The sequence below is a fragment of the Myotis lucifugus genome, unplaced genomic scaffold (genome assembly GCF_000147115.1).
Source record: "Myotis lucifugus unplaced genomic scaffold, Myoluc2.0 scaffold_90, whole genome shotgun sequence".
NCBI lineage: Eukaryota > Metazoa > Chordata > Mammalia > Chiroptera > Vespertilionidae > Myotis > Myotis lucifugus.
The window spans coordinates 1,149,128-1,175,842 of NW_005871138.1; the positions used below are offsets into that span (position 1 = coordinate 1,149,128).

At 47.6% G+C, this 26,715-nt stretch overlaps 1 protein-coding gene across 2 annotated transcripts; it reads left to right on the plus strand.

Moving 5' to 3' along the window:
* Window positions 1-19: 19 nt before the first annotated feature.
* RAB43 (RAB43, member RAS oncogene family) lies at window positions 20-25,798 on the plus strand. Of its 2 annotated transcripts, none has more exons than XM_014458047.2 (3): window positions 20-385; window positions 19,084-19,261; window positions 21,822-25,798. In XM_014458047.2, exons 1-3 carry the CDS (start codon window positions 188-190, stop codon window positions 22,070-22,072), a joined length of 627 nt encoding a protein of 208 aa, XP_014313533.1. In that variant the 5' UTR covers window positions 20-187; the 3' UTR covers window positions 22,073-25,798. The 2 variants fall into 2 exon arrangements, with proteins under 2 accessions (XP_014313533.1, XP_006091382.1); XM_006091320.3 differs by having other exon boundaries at window positions 26-385; window positions 19,078-19,261.
* Window positions 25,799-26,715: the final 917 nt, after the last annotated feature.

Consider the following 26,715-nt stretch of genomic DNA (forward strand, 5'->3'; position numbering starts at 1 on the left):
CGGGGCCGGCGGGCTTCGGGCTGGCCGGGGCGGGGCGGAGGGCCGGCCCGGGCGGACCGGGGCCGGTGTTCCGCGGCGCCCCAGCTTCAGGTGTTGGGGCGGCTCCACGTCGCCGGGCGCCTGTGGCTTCCGTGAACCCAGGCCGCCCCCAGCGTCCGGAGTGCCGGCCCTCGGCTCCCGCGAAGCCATGGCAGGGCCGGGCCCGGGGGACCCAGACGAGCAGTACGATTTCCTGTTCAAACTGGTGCTGGTGGGCGACGCGAGCGTGGGCAAGACGTGCGTGGTGCAGCGCTTCAAGACCGGCGTCTTCTCGGAGCGCCAGAGCAGCACCATCGGCGTGGACTTCACCATGAAGACGCTGGAGATCCAGGGCAAGCGGGTCAAGGTGGAGGCCCGGCCTGGGGTCCCGGGCCGGGGGCCTGGCCCTCTTGGTCACTGCGCAGCCGGGCTCCGACGTGCACTGGGTTGGCCAGTGCCCGGCAGTCTCCCTCAGCGGGGCGGGATTGCTCTGTCCCCTCGGTACCTAGCGTCCAGGACAGTTCGGAGGTGTCTGCCAAACCCCTTTCGCTTTTCCTTTTCCCTCCTCCCGGGGGGGGGAGGGCGGGCCTGGGCCTTGGGGTCTGAGCCCGGTGCCGTCCGCACAGCGCCTGCCTCGGGGTGTGTGTGTGAGTCTGTGTGTGTCCGGGGGGAGTGGGGAGGAGACTCTGCCCTCGCGAACTCACAGCCTTTACTTTGCTCCAAAATCATGGGGAGGCAGCGGAGCGCCTCGGTGCCGGGCCGGGGGCCTGGTGGACGCCGGGCTGGCCCGACCCGTGCCCCCCGCGGTGGAAGCCGAGCTCGGCCCGCGGGTGGCGAACGCAGCGCGAAAACGACGCCCGCCCGCGGCTAGGAGCGATCAGGAAGTAGTTGCCTCTAGGACCCGAGGGCCCAAACTTTGGGTCAGAATTTCCGGCCTGGCCACGCCTCTCTGGTCTCTTTGTGGACTCGCTGGTGGAACTTTACTCGTCCACGGCCGGCGCTGGTCCCCTCCCCCAGCTGGAGTTTATAGAAACTGAAAATTTCGCAGATACCGGAAGGTAGGGCTGAGGACCCGTCTTTGGCAATGACTCGGAATAGAAACAGCAGGATGTAGTTGCCACAGTGCCCTGGCAGTTGTTTGATAAATAATATTTGTGATTATGAATCAAAATTTCTTAACCTGGTGTCAGCCCTCTCGGACAAAGCATTGTTCTTTCTCGCTCAGGAACTTTACTTAACTTGGCTGTACAGAAATCCTTTTCCTTCTTTCACGGTTTTGAGTTCACATGATCTCCAGGACAACTTTTTTATTTTTTTCTTTAAATTGTGATTATCTTTTACTTTATTAATTTTAGAGAGGGGAAAAGAGAGAGACAGAGAAACATCGACCTGTTGTTCCACTTATCTTTGCATTCATTGGTTAATTCTTTTTTAAAAAATATATTTGTATTGATTTCATTTATTTTTTATTTTTTTTATATATTTTATTGATTTTTTACATAGAGGAAGGGAGAGGGATAGAGAGTTTGAGACATTGATCAGCTGCCTCCTGCACACCCCCTACTGGGGATGTGCCTGCAACCAAGGTACATGCCCTTGACCGGAATCGAACCTGGGACCCTTCAGTCTGCAGGCCAACGGTCTATCCACTGAGCCAAACCAGTTAGGGCTGTATTGATTTCAGAGAGGGAGGGAGAGATAGAAGCATCAATGATTAGAGAGAAGCTTTTATCGGCAGCACGCCCCACACTGGGGATGGAGCCCGAAACGCAAGCATGTGCCCTGACCAGGAATTGAACTGTGCCCTCCTGGTTCATAGGTTGTCGCTCAACCACTGAGCCACACCTGCGGGGTTCCAGGACAACTCTTAAGAGCACTGGGCAGGGGCAGTACAGGGCAAGTGTTATCTCTGTGTTCTTGAGAAGCTGAGCCAGGGTATTGGAGTTGTTGAGTCCTGATGCTGGGGACTCTGCCTCCTTGGTCTGCTGTAGTCAGCTCATGGTTGCCTTTGGCCCAGATACTTAGCTCTTTGTTCCTGCAAAAGTTGGATAATTTCTCAGTGTTGCCTCCCTCCTGCCCCTTCAAGGACAAAAAGTAAGCCAATAGCCTTTACATGACCACAGTGCATCTAGAGTCGATGAGACAGTGGAAGCAGAAACTACCTGCCTGAGGTTTTTATTTTTTTATGTTTTATTCTCACATGAGGACATTCATTGATTTTTAGAAAGGGGAAAGGAGAGGGAGAAAGGAGAGAGAAAGAAGAGAGAAAAAGAGAAAGAAAAGAAACATCGATTTGCTTCCTTTAAGTGCCCGGACCTGGGATTGAACCCACAACCCAGTGCCCTGACTGAGAATTGAACTGGCAACGTTTTGGTGTGCAGGGACCAAGGCTCCAACCAAGGCTCCACACCGGCCAGGCCTGAAGATTTTTTATTTTTTTAAATATATATTTTAAAAATATATTTTTATTGGTTTTAGAGAGGAAGGGAGAGGGAGAGAGAGAAACATCAATGTTGAGGTCTGCTGCCTCCTCTGGCCCCCTATTGGTGATTGAGCCTGCAATCCAGGCATGTGCCCTGACAGGGAACGGTGACCTCCTGATTTGTAGGTTGATGCTCAACCACTGAGCCACACCGGTCAGGCTGAGGGTTTTTTTGTTTGTTTTATTTTGCTTTAAATAGTCTTTTGGGTTTCTGTGTGTTTTTGGTCTCCTTGGAACAGAAGGGAAAAAAAGCAAGGTGTGGCAGGCAGCATTGAGTCATTACTTGGGACCACCCCTTTTAGAGCTAACAGGTGGCCAGGAAAGGGCTGTGGAATATATCCATGGGCAAGTTTGTGCCCTGTAACCAGAAGCCACAGGGAAAGTGGAGTATTAAAATATAGGCACAGCCGAAACCGGTTTGGCTCAGTGGATAGAGCGTCGGCCTGCGGACTGAAGGGTCCCAGGTTCGATTCCGGTCAAGGGCATGTACCTTGGTTGCAGGCACATTCCCAGTAGGAGATGTGCAGGAGGCAGCTGATCGATGTTTCTCTCTCATCGATGTTTCTAACTCTCTATCCTTCTCCCTTCCTCTCTGTAAAAAATCAATAAAATATATTTTAAAAAAATATATAGGCACGGGGGGGGGGAGGTTGGGGGTTAAGGGGGGGCGATGAGGACACATTTGTAGTACCTTAACTAATAAAAAAAATAAAAAATTAAAATAAAATAAAATAAAATATAGGCATAATCAGCAGTGGCGCTCTTGCAAGCCGTAAGCCTGCTCCTACTCCAGTGTTTGTGGTGGCCCGTGCTGAAGGTGGTCAAGGAGGGGGCGGGGTGTTCCTGTTTATCCGGCAAGATAACAACCTGTGCCCCTTTGGAGCCCAGGGTGTACTGTGAACCAGAGCACAGGTTATGCAATGCAGAGCAGGCAGTTCATTATTTCTTTTCCTTATGGTCACCTCCAGATTTTTCTTAGGAAGCAGCCAGTTGGGACTGGGAATAGGACAACAGTGTAGAATCATTGCCCTTCTTGAGAGTTTGTTTGCCAGCTGTTTTACAGATGTGCTCTTATTAACCCCCTGCCACACAGGACACACTTGCACCAGAGCACACAGCTACTGAGTGACAGAGGTTGGAATTTTTCTTCCAGTTTTTCTGATTCCAAAGCACTGAGATCTTTCTCCTCCTCCTTAGAATCTGATTGTTGGAAGTGGGAGAGCCTTTGACGGTTATTTACCTCCTCATTTTGCAGTCAGAGAAATCTGAAGCCCAGCACACTGAAGAGGCTCTGAATTAAAACTGAGCGGTAGTGGGTGAGGGACAGTCTCTGAAGTCAGGCTTTCTGGGCTCTCCTGACTCATCAGGAACCAGTCATCTTTCCTCTCAGAGACTGTTTTCTCATCTGTAAAATAACGGTGAGGTGTCTTCCAGCAATGTAATTGAAAAACACAGGGTTATTGAGGTTTAATTTACACACAGTAAACTTCACACCCAATTTTAGGTGTATAGTTCTGTGAACTTTGACAAACATATACAGTCCTGTAACCACAGCCACAATCAAGGTCTAGAATACTTCCATCAATCCAGAAGGTTCCCTTGTATCCTTTTGTGTTATTGTCTCCCTTCTCCCCAGCCCTGGCAAACACTGATCTGTTTTCTGCCCCTATAGTTTCATCAATGTGATTTTAACGGGAACCTTTGGTGAACAGAAGCATGTCCACGTCAGGGATTTAGTTTTAGAACCTTTCCAGGTTCTGTCCGGGGTCCAACAAGCATCCGGTGTGATCTCCTGGAATGCTGGCTTTTGCTCGATTTAAGCTTAAGGAACCTTAGAGATAGATCACCTAGTGGTTTTCCAGCTCCTCCAAGCTCCAGTGCTTGAGGATATGGTGGGGCAAAGGGGGAAGGTCAAGAGACCACAGGTTCAGAAGAGCCTTAACGAACTTCTCACACAGCCAGAAAAATACTAATTTTAGTTAGTTTTATATTGCGGTCCCACTTGTTTTCATTTGACTAAAAAGTTCTGCTAAAAAATAAAAAGTTTGAGACATCACAGATATAATTGAACACCTTTGTTTTTATAGTCACTTCCTATTGGATCCAGAATAACATTCAAACTCCTTACCTGAAGAAATGGGCCACTGCCTGCCTTGCGGACTTCATTTATCCCCTGTGCCCCTCACTCAGAAATCTCCAGCCCCACTAGCTTTTTCTATTCTTCAACCATACTTGCCTCAGGCCTTTTATGTTTTTTCCCCTGCCTGTCACACTCTGTCCCAAGGGGCTCCGCTTCATCATTTAGTTTCCACTGAGAATGCCTCCTATTCAGAGAGCCCTTCCCTGGCCTCCTACCCCCCCTTTTTTATTATGGGATAAGTTTAAGGATAAGTTCATAGCACTTACCAAGACTTGAAATTATTTTGGTGTTGGTCTCCCCCTGTACAATTTTAGCTTCTTGAAAGCTCAGGGATCCAGTCTGCCTTGTGTAATCAGTGAATCCCTACACCTACAACAGTGCTCAATACATATCTGTTAATAATTTTTATATTGAGGAAGCTGAGGCCAAAATACAAAAGTGAAGTGACCAACATGCCCAAGGCCACATGCAAGTCAGTGGTAAAACCAGGATTTGAACCCAGTCAGGCTGGCTTCTAAGCCCAATGTTTTTTTTACACTTGACCACCCTTCTGAGTCCCTTTGTGTTCATAATGATAATCCTGAGATCTTGCAAGTTAATGAATCTAGTAAAAGTGCAGTTGTGGCCACCACACTTTGAGAAAAGAATGTGAATGTGGGCATTTTATAGATTTTCAATTATGAAGATTGAAATCCCAAAGAATTTCAGGGTAAACAGATGTTCAGCTAACAGAACATCCAGCCAGTCCCAAATAGCTCACATAGCCTGCTGTGCTGGTTAGCAAGGCTCTGTATGGGGTGATTGGTTCCTGTCCCCTACCTCATGTGAATGCCTTTTGCTCTAGCTAATCAGACTGAACTTCCGAGAGTGAATCTGGGTGCTGCTAGTCTTTCAAATTGTGGAGTCTCTGAAAGAAAACACTGGATTAGGATTCTGAAGGTCTGGGTTGTATGTCCAACCACACTGCGGCCAGTTCCTTGGCATTTATGAAATGGAATTAATGATCTTCATTCTGCCTACTTCTTAGGGTTGTTGGAAAACTGTGGACATGATTAAAATAGTTTAACATTCTCTTTATATATTTTTGAATAGATAATTCATTCACATGGTTCAGAATTCCAAATTTCAAAGATGTGAAAGACACAGTAAAAAATCTCTTTCCACATTTGTTTCCCAAGCCACCCAGTGCCCTCTAATAAGAGGTAATCAATGTTAATCCATTTTTTTGTCTATCTTGAAAGTATTGTAAATAAAACCAAGGAGCCCTAGCCAGTTTGGCTCAGTGGATAGAACACTGGCTTGTGGATCGAAGGGTACTGGGTTCGATTGCAGTCAAGGGCACATACCTTGGTTGCAGGCTCCTCCCCGGGCCAGGCCCTGGTCGAGGAGCGTGTAGGAAGCAACCAATCAATGTGTATCTCTCACATCGATATTTCTGTCTTTCCCTCTCTCTTCCACTCTCTAAAATCAAGGAAAGCCCTGACTGGTTTGGTTCAGTGGATAGAGCGTCGGCCTGTGAACTGAAGGGTCCCAGTTTCAATTCCCGTCAAGGGCATCTGCCTTGGTTGTAGGCACATCCCCAGTGGGGGATGTGCAGGAGGCAGCTGATCGATGTTTCTCTCTCATCAATGATTCTAACTCTCTATCCCCCTCCCTTTCTGTAAAAAAAATCAATAAAATATATTTTAAAAATAAAAATAAATAAAATCAAGGAAAAAATATCTTTGGGTGATGATTAAAAAAACAACAAAAAAATCCCCAAGGAATCACAAATATAAGGAATTATTTTATTGTTGTTGTTATTATTTTTCTCCCTACATTAGACAAATTATTTTTTATTTTTAAATTAAACTTTTTTTCAATTATAGTTTACATTCAGTATTATTTTGAATTAGTTTCAGGTGTACAGTACAGTGGTTAGACAATCATATATTTTACAAAGTGTCCCCCGCAATATTTCCAGCACTTACCTGGCCCCATACATAGTTATTACAATATTAATGACTATATTCCCTGTGCTGTACTATACATCCCATGACTATTTTTGTAACTACCAATTTGTACTTCTTAATCCCTTCACCTTTTTTACCCAGTTCCCCAACCCCATCCCTTCTGGCAACCGCCAGTCTATTCTCTGTATCTATGAGTCTGTTTCTATTTTGTTTGTTTGTTTATATTGTTCTTTAGATTTCACATGTAAATGAAGTCATATGGTATTTGTCTTTCTCTGACTTATTTCACTGAGCATAATCTGTAGGTCCACTCATGCTTAGACACATTATTTTTTAACCTGCCCCTCTCCCACACCTCACTCCTCCCCAACCTCACTGTCCCCTAGAAAATTTCAGTTGGTTCTAAATCCTTAAAACATTCTGAATGTTCCTCTACTCAACTCTTATCTAGGACAACACAAAGGCCTGTTATGTAAACTTGTTTTTGCAGATTACTTGTGATGCAGGCCTCAAGTTTACACAGAGAGGTTAACCTTGTAAAATTAGACACCATTTCTTTAGCTCTCTATCAAGTTCACTTTCCCCTTTTTGGGGCTGGATCTCTCATTCACAGAGGTAAAGTCTACACCCCTGGGCCGGGTCTCCAGATTTCAGGACCTTCAGCCTTGAATCTAAAGCTTCCCTTGGCCCTACAGTCGTTGTTTGTGGCACTTCCAAAAGGAAGGTAAGGGTAGGTAAAAAGAACCAGCTTCTTTTTAAAGTTTGCATCCATAGTCTTTCCAATCAGGGGCTGGCTTTGCTCATGTGCTATTCCTATTTAAATAAAATTGGTTTGACTTTTTCAGTTTTGATCAGAGATAGCAAAAGGACTGTTAGGTAAGAAAGAAGTTCTTGTTGGTTGTCTGAAGAAACCTGGTCTTAAAATAAATATATATATATATATATTTCTTTTTTTTTAATTTTTATAAAATATATATATTTTAGAGCAGTGGTTCCCAAACTTATTTGGCCTACCGCCCCCTTTCCAGAAAAAATATTACTCAGCGCCCCCTGGAAATTAATTTTTTTAAAATTTTAATAGCAATTAAACAGAAAGATATATGTATTAATGTTTCTACCTTTTTCGTAAAATATAGTAAAGAAAGGTGTAAATTAGAATCATTGAAGTTTGAAATTATGAAACTATTTATTGAACTCAGAATAGAAAGGTAATACAAAAAAAGTTAAAACAAATGCACCTGTGGCCATCACCGCCCCCCCCCCCCCCGCTGCAGCGCCCCCCAGGGGGCGGTAGCGCCCCACTTTGGGAATCACTGTTTTAGAGAGAGAGGAAGGAAGAAAGAAACATTGATGTGAGAGAAACATCAAACATCAACTGGCTGCCTCTCCTCTCCTCTACTCCCCAAGCCCCCATGGGTTGACATTCAACCACTGAGCCATACCAGCTGGGCTGAAGAAATCTGTTCTTGATACCAGTGGCAACCATCCTCATTGCAAAATAAGACTTGCCTCTCAAGTTTTCTGAAAGTCCTGAGGCAGCATGTGAAGTGGAAAGAGGGCCAGTGTTAGAACCCTACAACATCAGGTTAAAATTTTGGCTTTGCCAGATAGGCCCTGATGTCACTGCTTTTAATCTGCTTCACCTGCAAACCCCTAACTTTAAGGACCTGGTGTATAGCAGACCATCAGTAGATGGGAACTGACGTTGGTGTGGAAATCACCTGAGAGAGACAGTGGCATGGGAAGACAGGAAGTGTGGGGTTGCCCAAGTTACTTCACTGATCTCTTACTATATCAGTCAGATGAAGAAAAGAATCCTTGTCTGACCTACCCATATAGGGTTTTCTGTGTAAGAAAAAGCAAGGGCCTGGCCCCTGCAACGGATGTGGGCAGAGATTCCACAAGTCACAGAAGGCCTTTAGCACCTTGAGACATACACTACATGTCAGGTAGATGTTTAAATGTCAGTGAGCTCACTGTTTATTTATCCATACTGTAAGTATCTACTCTTTCTTAGGCATTGTTATAAGCACTGAGGAGGAGAAAAGGGAAGTTCTTTAGGAGCTAACATCTGGTTGGCGAACATCTGTGGAAACCAATACCTAGAGTGCAATGGTGTCAATGCTGTTTCTGTAGTGACTGTGATTTCTGAACCAAGAATTGGAAGACATGGCCTGACAAGTACATATGTGTTTATTGCGGTGACAGCAGGACTGAAGTTTTAAAATTAGTACTGTTCCCTCAAAGCAGGATCCTGTGGTTGTCATAGGGATGTGTGTTGAGTGCTGCAGGGGCACAGAGGAGGCAGCAATCTGCTCGCCCCAGGGTTACAGAGGTAGTGAGGTTTGAGTTGGGCCCTGAAAGATAAGTGAGAGTTTCCCAATGGGGACAGATAGAAAGGACTTTGCTACCAAGATCACGTATGTGCTAACTATGGAGATGTGAAAGTGGAAGTGTGTGTGTTCAAGTCAAGTGTAGTTGGAGTGTGGGGGTAGTGAGACTATGGTTGGGGTCAGGACCAGCCTTCTGATCATACTAGAAGGTGTGTTGACTGTCCTAAGGGAGGACACTGGTAACGTTTGTCTGGGAAAACCACCGTTTTTTCCTGAGGGTTGACATGGGCCGGAGGCATAATCGGCAGTGATTTTAGGGCAGCCAAGGGATCAAGTCTGAGTGAGCCTGCTGGCTTAGCCCACTCTCCATTAATTCAAGTAGCAGGGCATAGGAGGCACAGTTTGAGGGAAGGCAAAGTTCACTTTGGGACATATGGCATCTGAGCCCCCTGTAAGCCAGGCCCTTGTTTATGAGAAGTTTTGGAAAAAAGGAGCAAGTTGAGTTTCAGGGAATTATTGCAGAGGCTGTTGAGGGCTGCATAACACCATTTACCAAAGAAATCAGAATTTGTAGTTGGGCTGGAAATGATTTGTGGAGTTGCTGTGCACACAGAATACAGCATGGGGTTACACAGAGCTCTTCTTCTTTTTTTAAATTAAATTTATTGGGGAGACCAGCCAGTGTGGCTCACTGGTTGAGCATCGACCTATGAACCCAGGAGGTCACAGTTCGATTCCCTGTCAGGGCATATGCCCGGGTTGCGGGCTTGATCTCCAGTGTGGGGCGTGCAGGAGGCTGCCAATTAGTGATTCTCTCTCATCATTGATGTTTCTAGCTCCCTCTCCCTTTCCCTTCCTCTCTGAAATCAATAAAAATATATTTTAAAAAATTTATTGTGGAGACAGAGCTCTTTTCATATTACTTTCCTGTGACTCCTCATCTAAAAAGTAATTAGACTTACCTTTTAGGGCTGTTTTGAGTATAAAATGGACCAATAGATGTGAAGCACTAATAGTGCTAGTGCCTGAAGGTTCTCAAAGCATGTTACTAGTAGAACCCCACCTTCACCCTGTGCTCCCACTGGCCCTGCAAAATGAAGCTGGTCGCTGCTATTCCCAAGTTACTGGTAAGGAAACACAGACTCTAGGAAGCTACTGTGACCATCCTTGATCACTTGACTGGTGGAGTAGGTCAGGATTCCTGATTTCTCTTTCATTCAAACTGCAGATGGCTCTACCAAGGAGAGCTGCATTGTGACAAAGGACAAGGAAAGTAACCTTCATGCTGGGATTTGAGGAACCCGTGTTTAGGGGGCTTGAGGAATTTATGTTCAATACTGCTGACTGCAGAGAAGTCGGCTGTGTTAGGTTCACGTTGTTTATTCCTCCCTGTATTGCTAGCTCAGCATTCTCACTTTTCTCTTCACTTGGTCTCTGTCCAGCTCCCTGACTGTCTTTATTCCGGAGTTTTGTAGTGTCTACTATCGTCCTATTGGTGCACTCATGTCTCAGGCTGTGACTTGTTTGTGAGCCTGGGCCAACCTCTGCCAACCTCTTCTCTTCCCTTGGAGAACCGAGGCAGGAGAGTGACAACAGTGTTGGCTGGAGGAGTGGCCCACAAACCACCTCCTAGTTCCCAAGATACCATGAAAAATAGCTCAGGAACTTGTATTTGGGTCACTCTGACCAGTTTTTAGAGTTTTGCCCTGAGCACTAATTTTACCAGAGTCCTTTTCTACTGTGAAGAAGCAAGGAACTTTCCACTGCCTGATTTGTCACGCAGGAGAAAGACCATTCAAATAAAATCCTCTTGTGTTTCCATTCGGCGGGACAGTGCTGGACACGGTTTTTGGGAACTTAATCACGTATGCTTTTTGTTTGTTTGTTTGTTTGTTTGTTTGCAAGAATAGTGTTTATATGGTAAACAAATAGCAAAAGTACAGCCTTGGCTTCCACTAACCCCACCGTCTTGGTGCAGGAAGGTCATCTTCCAGCAGTGAGTTGGAAGAGTCAGGCGATGCAGTGTCACCAGTCTCTCTGTTTCAGAGCAAGGTCCTACTGTCAAAGGACTCTCCATACTTCTTCAAAGGCTGTGGTAAGGTTTGCGCAGGTGAAGGCCGCAGAAAAGGGTAGTTGCTGATGGACACTATTTTCTCTGTATCCTCCACACTGAGCTTGCCATGGGCCAAGGCCCCCACTACAGAGGCAATAGGGTTGCTGCTGGGCACCAACTCTTGCACATTACTGACAACTGGGATGGAAAAAGAAGTACCAATTTTCAAGCATCCAACTGGGAAATGATCTCACACTGGATTCTTAATTACCTTAAGAGCTTCTGGGGGCCATCTGTTGCTCGAACACTGCATTTGTCTAAAAGGTGAACCATGAGGCCACAAACAAACGGTCAAAGGTTCTGGGAATTCGAGTCTGGGGGTTCACTTCAGTCAGCACATTATTCTGAGTATGGATATAACCTTGCAGCAAGACAGCTCAGTTGAGAGGACTGAGGTTTTGCAGTGTCTACTATTGTCCTATCGGTGCACCATGTCTCGGGGTGCATTTTATGTTCCCTGTCTGGCCCCCAAAGACACCTCAGTTTGGGACATTTGACTTAAATGTCTAACATATTTTATGGTGTGGGCTGTTATAGAGTCAAGAATTAAGGGCTCTGGGAGCATGGTGGAAAGAATGAATTCTGCTAGGGTTGGGCCCAGGCCTGTGTGTCAGGGAGAGCTCTACTGACCACGTGACTTTTGAACTGGGGTCCTGAAGGTTTGGTAGGAGTTCACCAAAAGATCAAGATGAATGCAGTCTATCCTAGAAAAAGGAGGTAATGACAATACCCCACCATGGGTGTGGGGACTCAGAGGGACAGTGTACACTGGGATTGTTAGGTGTGGAACTTAGAAGAGAAAATAAACCTCATGGAGACGGTGCTTCCCTGACTGAGGCAGCAGCTGATGGGCTGGAGCCCGTCGCCACCAAGGCCAGAGAAGGATGGAAACAAGGACTCTTGCTGTCTTGAAACCCCCACCCCATCCTACCCATTTGAAACTCACCTGACCATCCCCTGCTGAGTGGGAGGCTGGCAGCTCCTGTCTTCCGAGCTGACACCCTCTGGGAGCCATATCCATCCTAACTGGACCTCACTTCAACCCTTTCTGCCCAGCAGAATCTTCTGGACTTCACTCCAGATATCAGCAGCCAAGGCAATTTCCCCTAAAGAGAAAGCCTGGTAGGGAAAGGTGAGAGAAGCTGGAGGCGTGCCAGGTGGGGGGTGAGACAGTTAAGGAGTGAGGGCGCAGGTACAGTTCACAGTACAAAGTCCCTGTCTGTTTGTCAAATGAGAGTACAGGAGAGTACTTCTGGGGGGTAGGGGGCTGGTTTCCTAAACTAGGGCTTAGAGTCCAGCTACTAGATGGAGAGCAGGCAGCGCAGGGTAACAGGCTTGTAAGGGCAGAAATAGTACTCATCCATCCACCATATATTTATGGAGCACCTTCTACATGCCAGGCACTGTGCTGGGTGCTGGACACATGGAGAAAGCCAAACAGACACAAATCTCCCAGGAAGGTTCTCTTTAATTTATCTGAAAATATCTTTATTTAACCCTCATTTGTGAGAGATTTTCTTTTTTCCTGGATAGACTTTGGTGCTGAGAGTTTTTTCTTTTCAACACTTCTCAGCATTGTCTTCTGGTATTCATTATTTCTGATGAGAAGTCACTTGTCATTTTTGGTGTTGTTCCTTTATGTTTTTTTATTCCTCCCAACTGGTTTAAAAATTTCTTTTTTCCTTTTTTTTTTTTTTTTTTATCAGTTTGGCTATGGTTTCCCATTATATATTTTGTATTTCTTTTGCTTGGGGTTGGCTGAGTTTTTTGGATAATTAAGTTAGTATTTTCAACAAATTTGCAATTTCATTCATTAGTTCTGCTACATTCTCAATATTTTCTACTTCTGGGACTGCAGTTATGTGAATATGAGACTGTTTGATATTATCCCACAGATCCCTGTTCATTTTTTTTCCAATCTATATTTTTTCCCTTTATTCTTCAGATTGAATATTTCTATTAATTTTTCTTCAAATTCACTGGTTCTTTTTTTTCTTTTGCATTTTCATGCTGCTAACATTATTGAATGAATATTCCATTTCACTTATTGTACTTCTAAGTTCTAGAACCTCGAGTCTCTTTTAAATATCTTTAAAAATTATTTTCATTTTTTGCTGAAATCCCCTATTTACTCACTTATTGTGATCATATTTGCTCTAATTTTTTTTACCATATTGTCCTTTAGTTTTTTTATTATATTTAAAATAACTGTCTCAAAGTATTGCCTATTAAATCTATATATGGGCCATTTTGGCATCATTTTTTAATTTTTAACTTATTTATTTTTAATCCTCACCCAAGGACATGTTTAGAGAGAGGAAGGGAGGAAAGGAGGGAGAGAGTGAGCGAGGGAGGGATTGAGAGAGAGAGAGAGAGAGAGAGAGAGAGAAACATCACTGTGAGAGAAATATCGATTGGTTGCCTTCCTCACATGTCCCGATCAGGAATCAAACCCCAAACCCAGGTATGTGCCCTGACTGGGAATTGAACCAGCAACCTTTCAGTGCACAGGGTGACACTCAACCAACTGAGCCACTCTGTCCGGGCAAATTTTTTTTACTGGCATTTAAATTTTGTTTTTCAATTAGAGTTGACATTCAGTATTATTTTATATTAGTTTCAGGTGTACTGCATAGCAATTAAACAATCATATATTTACAAAGTGTCCCCCGATAATTCAAGTTACCACCTGGCACCATACATAGTTATTAAAATATTATCGACTATATTTCCTATGCTGAACTTTACATTCCCTATGACTGTTTCGTAACTACCAGTTTGTACTTCTTACCCCCCTCCCATTTGGCAACCATCACTCTGTTCTCTGTATCTATGAGTCTGTTTCTGTTTTATTTTGTTCTTTAGATTCCACGTATAAGTGAAATAATACAGTATTTGCTTTTCTCTAACTTATTTCACTTAGCGTAACTCCCTGTACATCCATCATGCTGTCACAAATGGTAAGATTTCATTCTTTTTCTATGATGGAGTAATATTCCGTTGTATATATGTACCACATCTTCTTTATACACTCATCTATTGATGGGCATTTGGGTTGCTTCCATATCTTGGCTATTGTAAATAATGCTGCAGTGAATATAGGGGTGCATATATCTTTTAGAAGTAATATTTTGGATTTCTTTGGGTATATACCCAGAAGTGGAATTGCTGGGTCATAAGGCAGTTCCATTTTTAATTTTTTGAGGTAACTCTATACTGCTTTCCACTGTGGCTGCACCACTCTGCATTCCCATCAATAGCGCACCTTTTCTCCACACCCTCACCAGCACTTGTTTGTTGATTTATTGATAATAGCTTTTCTGACAGGTGTGAGGTGATATCTCATTGTCGTTTTAATTTGCATTTCTCTGATGATTAGTGATGTTGAACATTTTTTTATATGTCTGTTGGCCATCTGTACATTCTCTTTGGAGAAGTGTCTACTCAGGTTCTCTGCTTATTTTTTTTCCTCCCTTGAGCCATAAAATTTCATTGACAGGTCAGAGGAAGAGCCGGGGTAAGGCTCCCTCCCTTCCAGAGCATCCCTCTGCTGGAAGCAGGAAGCCCAGGAGGCTGCTGGACTCAGGCCGTCTTGGTGACGGGCAGGTTGGTGATAGGCATCCTGGCCCTGACACAGGCTGTGGTAGGTGGCGGTCTCCTGCTCCAGCTATGTCTTGATGTCAGGAGCTGCTGTTACTCCAGGTTCTGATGCTTAGTGCCAGCACAAATGTCACTCAGCTGGGCTTGGATACTGCTGATAGTGCCTGGACCTGTCAGCTGGGCTCTGAAGCAAGCCTGTGTTTCAGCCAGCGTGCCTTCTAGGGTGGCTTTCATGTTGAGCTGAGACTGAAGCTTGATCTCCAGACCAGTTGGTGACCTCTGTCTTGCTAATGGTTTTTTTTCTTTTTTTTAAGAGAGAGAAAGAGAAGGGGGGGGGGGAGAGAGAGAAAGAAAGAAACATCAATTTATTGTTTCACTTATTTATGCATTCATTGGTTGCTTCTTGTGTGTGCCCTGACCAGAGATCGAACTGCAACCTTGGTGTATCCGGACAACGCTCAACCAACTGAGCTACCTGGCCAGGGCCGTCTTGCTAATGGGCTAAATCGGCAGTTACTCTGTGTGGCCAGCGACCTCTGGTTCAGCTCCTCAGTCTGGCTGGTGAACCAGGTCATCATCCTTCCAGTTCTTCTCAGGTTCTTCTCAACCATGACCAGGTTTCTCATATCACTCGGGGTCTTAGCAGGTCAGTGCTGGAGCGGAATCCACCTCCACACTGACCTTGTCACCACCTGGCCCTTTAGGGCACTGATTTCCTCCTCATGGTTCTCCAGGTAGGCCAGCTTTTCCTTCAGGCCTTCAGTCTGCATCTCCAGATCTGCTCCTGCCGTGGTCAGCTCCTCCAGCTCTTTGCACAGGCCACTGATGTCAGCTTCCATGCTCATGCGTAGGGCCTGCTCTGCCTCGAACTTGGTTGGAAGTCATCCACAGCCAGACGGCATTGTTAATCTGCAGGACAATCTTGGAGTTCTCAGTGGTGGCACCAAGAATCTTGTCTCGAAGATCATCAATGGTCTGGTAGTAGTGGCTGTAGTCATGGGCACCCCGGGCGCCTGCTTCTGGTGCCAGTCATGATCTTCACCTCCAGGTCACCTGTTGGCCTCCTCCAGGGCATGTACCTTATCCAGGTGTGAGGCGCTAAGGTCTTGAGGTTCTGCATGGTCACTGTCTCGTTGCCCACCAGAAGCCTGTCGGACCCAGCCAAGGTGCCCACATAGCCACGTCTGTAGCCCTCAGAGGAGGGTGAGGACACGAAGCAGACGGAGGACATCGACACACCACAGTCCTCCAAGCCCCCATGAATGGTGGGTGTGCGGTAGGCGCCTTTGCTCTGAAGTGCAAGGTGCCCGCCCATGCCCTAAAGGATGAGGAGGCCCACAACTGGCAGTGCAACTATAGGAAGTCATAGTGAAAGAGGACTCTGTGCCACTCATCAGAGGAGTGGAGAGGCTCTTACCTCTCCCTACTTATTTTTAATTTGGGTTGGTTGTGTGTTTTTTGTTTTGTTTTGTTTTTTATTAAAATATATGGCCCTAGCCGGTTTGGCTCAGTGGATAGAGCGTCAGCTTGCGGACTGAAGGGTCCCAGGTTCGATTCTGGTCAAGGGCACATGCCCAGGTTGCAGGCTCCTCCCTGGCTCGTGCAGGATCTTAGTAGTTAATTAAATTACTGGTTGATCACTTTGAACCTGTGTATGTTTGTTTTTATGTTTTGTTAGTGTTCAAGGATGTTTGTTTTGCCTCTCTAACCGGACAGAACTCAGCCTCCAAACCTGAGACTTACGTTGGGTGTTGGTTTTAGGATTTGTTGGGGCGGGTTTATGAAGGCCTTCCTCCAGCCATGGTTCTCACTCATAGTATACAGCCTTCCTGATGTCTCAGCTTAATATCTGGGTCATTAACAATGTGCTAAAGAGGCACCTGGATGTGTCTGGGTGGGAACTTCAGCATCCCCTAGCACTGCTCAACCTCTATTTCTGAGTTTGGTCTATTCTTAACCCTGTTGGAGCCACTCTGGTAAGATTCTGGTAGTCTGATCCTGTGCATGGAGTCCTCAGGTGAGGACTCACTGGGAACTCCCCCACATAGACTGTTGGGCTCTCACACCCCCTGCATTGCTCCATCCATCACATCTAAGATGCTGATCTTTGCCTCCCTGGCTCAGTGGGACCACCATGCTCTGGATTCTATCCACTGTCCTGTGGTTAGGAAACCGCCGCTGGGTAGAGAGTTTTGGTGATCATGAGGTACATTTCATGAGTTTTGCTTCTTGCAGGGTTACAGTTTTGTGCTGCGTGTTGTTTACATTAGGCAGCACAATGGGGTTGAAAATGGCAGCCTCCCTGTTTTCCTCCGTCTAATGGTTGTTTATGGAGGGAAGGTTTGTCTGCTGTTGATGACTGTGCCAGGGCTGGAAGTTGTCCTGGAGTGCTGGGCCTGCTCTGGATGGGTGAACATCCAAACGCCCTGCTTGGCTGTTGTCTTGGGATCTCACTTAGCGATTCCCTTTGCTTCTCTTTTGAGTTGAATTCTCTGTTTTCTGAAGCCCCCGTTTTCTTATTTTTGATTGGTTTCTTTAGGTAGAGGAACCTTCAGTAGTTTCCTGATAAAGGGTGGTAGGAAGGTAAATTTTTTGAGGCCTACACGCCTGAAAATGCCTTTATTAAACCATCACACTTGACTGATAGTTGATTGAGTAGAGAATTCTAGATTGGAAATAATTTTCCGTCATAATTTCAGGCATTGTTTGATTGAATATCTAATACCATGTGAATCTTGTGTGAAACCTTGAAACCTGTTTTTTCTTTTTCTGTTTTTACTCTGGGAGTTTTTCTTCCCTATTATTTTGGAATTCTCAGTCGTGTTTTGTGAGGGTCTGTTTTCCTTCATTGTGTGTGTGCTTAGTGGACCCTTTCAATCAGTTCTGGGGCATTTTCTTGAAGTATTTCTTTGATTTTACTTCCTCCCCCCCACCCCCCTTGAACCTTTTACTATCACATATTGTACCTCCCAGGCTGTTTCTACAATTTTCTTTTCTCTTTTCCATCTCTTTGTATTTATTTTTTTCTTTACCATGGAGGGATGTCTTCAACTTTTATCTCCCAACCCTTATGTTGTATTATTCATTTTTGTTATATAGTTAATTTTCAAGAGCTCTTTTTTATTTCTGAATGCTCCCTCTACTTAAAGTGTTTATTGTTTCACAGATCTTTTCTATCTCTGAAACTCTTGATGATTGTTTTTGAGGTTTTTGCTTTTGCATAATTTCTGTTTCCTCCAAGTTGCTTTTTCCCATGTTTATCCTCTGTCTTTAGTGTTATATGCTCTCCTCTGGGGTGTGGAGATGAGTGCTTGGTCATTTGGATCCCAGGTTTGTGTAGTGTCAGTGTTTACACCTTTTGCTTCGCCCCATGCGTGAGCTAGCAGACAGCATAAGCTGTGGGGTATGGAGCCTGGTTTCCCTGTAGCCTCTTAGAGCTGAAGAGTAAATAGGAATCCTCAGGACTGGAGGATTGTATTTGGCATGTTGTGGCCCAGAGGTTAACTCTCAGACTTTACTTGGTGGGGCCTAGGGAAAAGGTTGTCACCTCCATACTGAGAGGGTCATTATCCCCACTCTGGACAGACTAGAGGGCCTCTGACACCTTGAGAACTAGATAGAGAGGCACTGACAGTACTTGCGCCAGCAAAGGAGCGTGGATGGACCTGCAGCCCATTGTGGACCAAAGGCTCGTGTTCATCCTCAGAGAGCCCCGAGAACCTGTGATTTCTGGAGTGGAGAAAGCAATCCCTGAGCTCCTGAGAGCCCTGGTACCTGCCTGCTCTGATGCCTGTCCGCAGTCTCTCTCCCAGTCCTAGAACTGGTGGTGGTCTCCACCTAGAGTGGGAGGCCTCCTTGTCTGGGCACAGTGTAGGGCAAGGTCTGCCCTGCTCTATGTTGTGTCTGTCTTGCCAGACTGCTGCCTCTATAGAAAGCTAGAGAAGCTCCTGCCACACACAGGTACCTCTCCTGCGTGGCCAGTGTCCAGGAGGGCTGGGTATTGGGCCCTAATGAGTGTTGTTAAGTGAAGACATGGGCAGGAAAAGATGCCAAGCTTTTTGCGTTTGGTCAAGATGGGTCAGTTGATGGTAAAGGCCCCAGGAAGGGCTCTGCCCACTGCTTCCCCTAGGCCCTCATTGACACAGCCCAGGCCTCCCTTACCACCAAGTAGGGAGCATATTCCTGGGTATTTCTGAGGCAGATAGAGAACCCTAGTTGTGGGGGAGCCTTACACAGCGCAGGGCCACTGAGTTGCTTTCTAAGGGCTCAGAAGGGCTCCCCCCCCCCTCTCTACCTTCTAGACCTTCTGTGTGATTCCAGTCAGGGTTTGGGCTGGTGGCCTGCCAGTTGGAACCAGTGCTTTCGGCATGGGTGTGTGGGATTGCCCTCCCTGTCCCGGCCATGTCATCCGGTTCATGGGAGGCTTCCTATGTCTTTAGCTGCAGATCTGGGACACTGCCGGCCAGGAGCGATTCCGCACCATCACCCAGAGCTACTACCGCAGTGCTAATGGGGCCATTCTTGCTTACGACATCACCAAGAGGAGCTCCTTTCTGTCAGTGCCTCATTGGATCGAGGACGTGAGGAAGTATGCTGGCTCCAACATTGTGCAGCTGCTGATCGGTGAGCTGGGAGGGATGAAGTCGGGGCTGGCAGGGTTCCTTGGGACCACAGATCCTGTCTGTCTCAGTTTCTCCTTTTTAAAAAAAAAATTTTTTTTTTATTGATTTCAGAGAGGAAGGGAGAGGGAAAGATAGAAACATCAGTGATGAGAAAGAATCATTGATCAGCTGCCTTCTGCACACCCCACTATGAGGGATCGAGCCTGCAACCTGGCATGTGCCCTGACTGGAATTGAACCATGACTTCCTGGTTCATAGGTCCACGCTCAACCATTGAGCCACACTGGCTGGGCTCTCTCTTTTTTTAATCCTTACCTGAGGATATTTTTCCATTGATCTTTTAGAGAGAGGGAAAGACAGAGCAAAACATTGATGTGAAAGAAACACATCGATTGGTTGCCTCCTGCATGTGCCCCAACCAGGGCCCAGGCCAGGGAGGAGCCTGCAACCAAGGCATGTGCCCTTAACCGGAATCGAACCCGGGACTCTTTGGTCTTCAGGCCAACACTCTATCCACTGAGCCAAACCGGCTAGGGCTTCTCTCTCCTTTTTAAACAAAGGAAAGTCAGAGCACAGAGAGGGCCTGAGCTTATCCAGGCAGGAATGGAGCCAGAACTTGAAATTCTGATTCTGCTGGTCACTTGTAACGTTATATTTAAAATTGGAATTTGGGAAGAAAGGAAGCTAAAATTTGATTTGCAGTGTACATGTATCTGCACAGTGGTTAACACTGGTTAAGTCTTCACACGTGTCTTTGGATTTAATTCCCATAATCTGACTACTCCTTATTTGTCAGGGCATGGGCATGAGGCTCAGAGAAGTGAAATAATTTCTCAGTTCAAACAGTCTGTGAGCATACACACGTGAAATTTGAGTGTAGTTCTACTAGTACTAACCATAATTCAGCAGATTAGGGCTCCTCAAATGTTCCCATGCCTCCAAAGCCATAAAGCACAGCTGCTGGGCACCACCTGCAGAGCATTCAGTTCAGGAGGCCTGGGTGAGGCCCAGGAATGTGCATTTCTAACAAGTTCCCAGGTGACATCTGGGACATATCTGTTGCCGACTCAGGGAACCCACTTTGAAAACTACTGTTGCAGAGATGCGGATACCTCCATTTTCCATTTTTTCTCCTACGTAAACTTCCCAGAACTGGGCTCAGGAAGCTTTGGACCACTTGTGTGACCCCTGGGTCCTCACCTCAGCAGTCAGACTGATTTTTCTAAGACGAGGTTGTGCAGGTGGGTCCTGGATGTCGCTCCAGCTGGGGAAAGGGTGGCTTGGTCCCACACACCTGCCTGGACTGGGCTGAGAAGGGCTAGCAGAGCTCATCTGCCCGGGAAGTAATGGAGCTCTCCTTGCCCAGCCTTCCACAGTCCTTTTATCCAGGACATTTAAAATAAGACATTTTATATTGAGTATTTTACACAAATACAGAAATAACATAGTGTAACGAACCTTAGACCCATCACCCAGCTTCAGCAACTCATGTCACATTTCACCTCCACCTCATCCCCTCCCTCCCTTGTATTATTTCCAGGCGATTCCTAACTACAACTATTTCATCTGTAAATATTCCAGCGTGAATCAAAAGATAAAAACACTTAAAAAGACATGACAAGAGTACCATTTTCACATCTAAAAATATTGACATTTCCTGAATAAATCAAATAACTGACCTGTGTTCAGATTTATAATTACTCATAAACAACATGTGCTTTTTTTTTCTTTTTGAAATTAGGATAAGTTTCACACATTGAAATTGATTGATACATCATTTAAGGTTACCAAAGAAATTTCAGCTATTTATAGACATTTATCTATTTTTTTGTCCTCCCTATATCACATTGTAAAAGTCAACCATTTAGAAACTTAAAAAATGCTTTTAAAAATTGGGTCAAGGAGTAGTTTACTAGATGATTTGGAATGTAATGAGACATCTCACACCTGTAGGAGAAGCCAATGATGTACTCTCAGGTAAAGTGGTAGTCTGTGTTCTTAGTAGTAGAAAAATAAGAGAGAATAAATAATAAGTATAATAACGGAGTTTTACCAGAAAAAAAACAAACACAAAAAGAGCAGTGCCAGATTTCTTTAACTTACACATTTATGGAGTACCTGCCAGATGCCAGTTGTTTTCATATTTGTTGTATTATTTAATCCTTGCTCTGCTGAAGGTGGCATCAGATGGGGAAATTGGGGCTCAGAGATGAAGTGACCTACCTAAGTGATAGGAAGCTGGAGTTTCTACCCAGATTTTCTTCTAGCTTTAAAGTATGGTATTCTTTTGCCTAAATTTTACTGCTATATCTTAGAAAGAGTCAAAATATACAATCCTCTGGCAAAGGTTAAAAACAGAGTGGGGTGGACTAAAGGATAGAATAGCAGCTTTAAAATAACAGTTTGGCTGTTGTTTTAAAGATCACCATGCACAATGCACAACTAGGAGTTGACAGAGGGCATCAGATGGGGTTGGGCTTGTCGGTTTGGCCCTGCCACGTAGGACAGGGCTTCCCTGCACCAGCTGACCTCACCACGCTGCTCCTGGCCTTTCCCCACAGGGAACAAGTCGGACCTTGGCGAGCTCCGGGAGGTCCCTCTGGCTGAAGCGCAGAGCCTGGTGGAGCACTATGACATCCTGTGTGCCATTGAGACGTCTGCCAAGGACTCGAGCAACGTGGAGGAGGCCTTCGTGAGGGTGGCCACAGAGCTGGTCATGAGGCACGGGGGTCCTCTGCTCAGTGAGAAGAGCACCGACCACATCCAGCTGGATAGCAAGGACATTGGAGAAAGCTGGGGCTGCGGGTGCTGACTGGGGTGCAGGGCAGGCAGGCAGGCAGGGGCCTCCCCTTCTCCTCGCTCTGGTCTGCCAAGCCCAGCCCTCCAGAGCTGGCCCTCTAGGGCACCCGTGATTCTAGAGCAGCTGGATAAAGTCCTGGAATCATTCATCCCATGGCCTGGATGCTTGATGGGAAAGCTCCCCCAAGGAAAGGAGAAGCAGGGTTCCTCCTGCAGGAGCCTGTGGTCACAGGGCAGGGTGTGGGGCCCGCCCTGCCGGTCAGTGGCTGTTCCCTTCATGCTCTTACATTTCAGGACTGGCCCGAGCTCACAGTGTGGACCACAGCTGGAGAGGGGCCTGGACCGTGCCTCCCCTGCTATATTCTGACTAGTTCTGACCATTTCACACCTGTGTCTGCTGCAGCCGTAGCAGCAGGTTGCTGCCTCCCAGGGATGTGACTGGTTCCCAGGTCATTCCAGGGCCTCCATATGTAGCTGCGGAGAGCAGAGCAACCAGCCCAATAGGTGGTTTCTGAGCACAGCCCAGGGAAGCCCTAACTCCTTCCAGGGCAGGAACCTTCTTCACTGCCAGCTCTAAGCTCACAGACACCATGGGGCCCAACTTGCTGCCTTAGCAAGACCTCTCAAGTTTTCCATGTAGCTTCTTGTTTTCATTCACAAAAGTGGAGGCCCACAGCCAAGCAGGGACTGTCTGCTGGCTTGGGACCCAAAGTTGTGTCACTCAGGTTGCAAAAACAGTTAATTCTTCAGTTCTGAGGTCTCAGAAGCTTGGGGGTTGGGGAATGAGAGAGGAATGTGGACATTTAAGGGAAAAGTAAAATCTTGCATCCTTGAGGCTCAGGTCTGAGAAATCTTTCCTGTCATGTTTAGAGCATCAGCTCTCCACTGCTCCCAGTCTAGCTTAGAGTTTCCCAAACCAAAGAGGCGAGGCCTGGTAGTTCTGGGCCTGGGCATTTCACCACCCCGTCCTCCCCTTCCCCTCCTCTGAGTCCACCTGCCCCCAGCAGCCTCCACATGCGCAGATGCTGAGGTAAGAAGGCAGGGTGGAGCCGGGGTCACTGGGGGTCTTCGAAGCAGCACCAGACTCTGGCGTAGCTCAGAGGATCACAGGGTCTGGCCTTAGGTGATCTTCCTAAGCCAGCTCAGTTCTCCCCTGTCAGCCCAGTTCAGCCCCTCTGGCCTCTCAGTGTGGGGCCTCAGGAAGTGAACTGCGAGGCCGCATCATAGAGAGGCAGCCCAGAGCCTGTCAGGCTTGTCAGGCACCCCAGGCTCAGCCCCAGCCCCAAGGAGGCTGTGGCGCTTCCCTGACTCCCCTGGCCCTTCTACTCCAAGCACCTTGGTCTGCGTTGCCCCCTCTCCTGGGCAGGCCTGGCTGCAGAGCAAGAAGCCAGACCTTTGCAGCAGTCTGATGAGTCAGGGTCGGGCATGGATGGCCGAGACAGACATGCAGGCTGGGGGCTCCCTTTCAAGCAGGGAGGCAGCCATAGAACTGCTGAGCCTGCTTCTGGCGGGAAAGGATGTTAGCCTGATTGGGCCAGGAGCTTCTGAGCCGGGGTCTGCATTTAGGGGAGTCAGCCCATTTCTGCCTGGGGTGGGGTGGGGTGGGAGCACGAAGGCTGCCTGGCTTCAGTCCGCAGTGGCCTTGCTGGTGAATGGGGCCCAGTTGCTGGCAGGGAGTTGGCGCCTGCCCGGCCTCTCCATTGAAGGCCTAGGCTCCACCTGCCGAGTAGAAAGTGCCTGTCACCGAGGGGTTCCCTGAAGAGGATTCCTTTAAGGTCAGGGACAAAGGTCCTCCAGCCCCATGACCTCTGCTAGGGGCTAATATTTGGGCAGAGCTGGGCGTTGAATTTAGGCCCCAGCTAGAAAATGTCACCTGCTGTTTTTGGGGTCTTGGGGCAGAGGCAAGGGCCTGCATCCCTATGATTGACTTGCAGCCCCACTTCCAGCTGAGAGCACAGGTACCCAGCCCCGCAGGGTTCAGGGAAGACGGAGGTCCTTCTACCCCCTCGGATGGATGTCCTTGGCGGTAGGCACAGGAACGGGTAGCTGGCAGGTGACAGGCTCATTTGTCACTGGGACGTGAGCCACCACAACCCCCGTCTTTAGGGCAGGAGGCCTGAAACCCCGAAGAGGCCTGGCTTAGAAGGGAAAGGAAGAGCGACCTAGCCTGGGACCAGGGAGGCTTCTTCTCGCTGGTCACCTCTTGGTTTACCCAGAAACCAAGCCAACAACTCTGATTCCCCCACGTCTCAGTCCCGGGGTGTCGGAGACACTGGCCATCACATCCTCTCACCTGGACATCTCACTGACCTTGGTCTTGGGCTTCTCATCCCACTGCCCCAGCCACCGCCTGCAGCCATCAGTGTCCGCTGTGAGAGGTCACTCCTGGTCCTGCCACCCCCCCAACACCTTTCAGGGTGCCCTCGGGTACTTGGAGTGCTGTCCACACGGACCCAGAAGCCCAAGGCCTTCACAGCTCCACCCTGGGTTCGTTCCAGCACCTGCCTGTCCCCCAGGAGCATCCTGCCCCCCCTCCACTTACCTTTCCGGCCCCCCTCCCTCCACTTACCCTGCCCTTTTGTTCATGTCATTTATAATCCCACAAATGACCCAGCTGGACACCCCTGAGAACTTGCCCCACCCCAAGCTAATCTCTTGTTCATAGTTCTCTCCTGCAAGAATGAGTTCGTCCCTACCCTCCGCCTGTGAGGTTCCTCCACCCGCTCCCTGGGCTGAAGCCATTTCCTGATGCTCCGAGAGATGCCCTCAACCTCAGACACAGATGCTAGCGCTCAGGGCCTGGCTGCGGGTGAGGCATTGACTGCATGCCGCATGGGGTCCCTGCTCTGTATGCCCGCCAGGCTGGGGCCTCCATCTCTCTGGGCCTTATCCTGTGTCAGATGGAGTAAGAGAAAATGAGGGAAGTATCTGAGACAGCAAATAAGACTTGTTTCTGTTCCCTTTCCCAGCAGCCTCTGGGGCAAAGGAACAGTTTAATCTCTATTTATTTTATTTTATTAGTTTATTTATTTTACTTGTAGAGAGGGAATCGAACCTGCAGCCTTCCTGTGCATGGGATGACGCTCCAACCAACTGAGCCACACCAGCCAGGGCTCGCTCTTTGTTTATAAATTATCTAAGCACAGGAGTAGGTGGGGAGAGGGGCCCGGGTGTGGGAGAGGGAAGGACATCGGGGAATTGTCCTGGCAGCCAGGCCTGGGGAAGGGCAGTGTGGTCTAGGTGAGGCAGATGTGACACGGGCTGAGGGAGAACGAGGGAAGCTGATGGAGTTCTGGGAGGAGGACTGGGGTGGGCAGGAGACACATGTGATCCTGACTCTTAAGCCAGAGGTGGTCCCCTGTCCTCGGGGGTGGGGATGGGGGTAGGGGTGGGGACTGACCCCAAAGGCACAAGCCCCAGCAGACGCGGAGCTGGAGGAAACTCCTAATTCACATTGAATCCAGTTACTCTTCTCCAGGAGGGCTGCTGGGCGGGGTGGGGGTGGGCGGCGGGGGGTCTTAGGGACACTCTGAGCCCCACTGCTCTGGACTGTGGGGCGGGGAGTGCCTTAGGCAGCCCAAGGATGCCATTTACATTGGAATTTTACGTTACCTGTTTATAAATATATACATCTTTATGTCACATCTATTTTTAAAAACATGGAAAAGTTGCCTTTATGGAAACTTAACAGAGCCAGAGTGTACACATTCCTAAACCATTAAACAGTTTTCTCTAATGAGCCAGTGGCACCCAAGACTGGTTCTCTTACCTTGGAGCCCAGAGCCAGCCCAGGTGGCTGTATCCCCACAGATGGTCCCACCTGCCTACCTGCCCCTCCCCTCCCCCTGCTCGTCTCCAGGCCTGGAGTTGGTTGATGAGCCTACCGTTGCCCACTGCCCGTCTGTTGCCTGGAGACTAAGATCTCTCTGCCCCGGACGAGTGTGGGATCCAACTGCCCAGGGAGCAGGAAGGAGTTCGGGCCCCATCTCTGCCAGGGATCTCATGTGACCTTGGGCAAGTCACTGGCCTTCCTGGGTCCAGGTTCCTTCGGTTGCTGTGTGGGGAGGGAGGTTGGGAATGTTATTTGCCCGGAGCACGAGGCATTCCTCACACTTCAAATGTCTACTTTTTCAGATGAGCCAACAGACTCGGGGTGGGAGTCCCATGCTTGCCAAAGCCTTGTAGCTGCAAGGAAGTTTAGCTCTTATTCCAAGTCAAATCTAAGAACCCCGTGAGGGCCAGACTCTTCTTGTTCATGCTTATTCCCAGTGCAGCGCTGAGAAGGGGCTCGGCACCTAGGTGCTGAAAGCACTGCTGAGGCCTGAACTGGCTCCGGGCACCAGGAATCCTGTGAACCCAGAGTCCACCACGATAATGGGTTTGCTCCTGGCCGCTCACAAAAGGCCTCGGCTGAAGGGGTGCGATGGAGAGAGCATGGCATGACTGCTCGTGGCAGCCAGGTGGCACGCATCCACCTGCCAAGCCTCGTTCTGAGACAAACTGACATCACGGCTCAGACAACCTCCATGCAAAGTCCAGGCCTGCCCTGACTAGTTGTATGCGCTTGGGCAAGTCATTTCTCCACTCGGGGCCTCAGTTTCCAAGGACATAGGATACTTAATTCCCGTCCTGCCTGCATCGGGGATGCCAAGATGA

What these genes read in the sequence shown, in the direction of transcription:
- RAB43 (XM_006091320.3), top strand. Translation starts at nt 188, where the DNA reads ATGGCAGGGCCGGGCCCGGGGGACCCAGACGAGCAGTACGATTTCCTG. An exon ending in TCCAGGGCAAGCGGGTCAAG is followed by an intron (nt 386 to 19,077) that starts GTGGAGGCCCGG and finishes CTATGTCTTTAG; the next exon opens with CTGCAGATCTGGGACACTGC. An exon ending in CATTGTGCAGCTGCTGATCG is followed by an intron (nt 19,262 to 21,821) that starts GTGAGCTGGGAG and finishes CTTTCCCCACAG; the next exon opens with GGAACAAGTCGGACCTTGGC.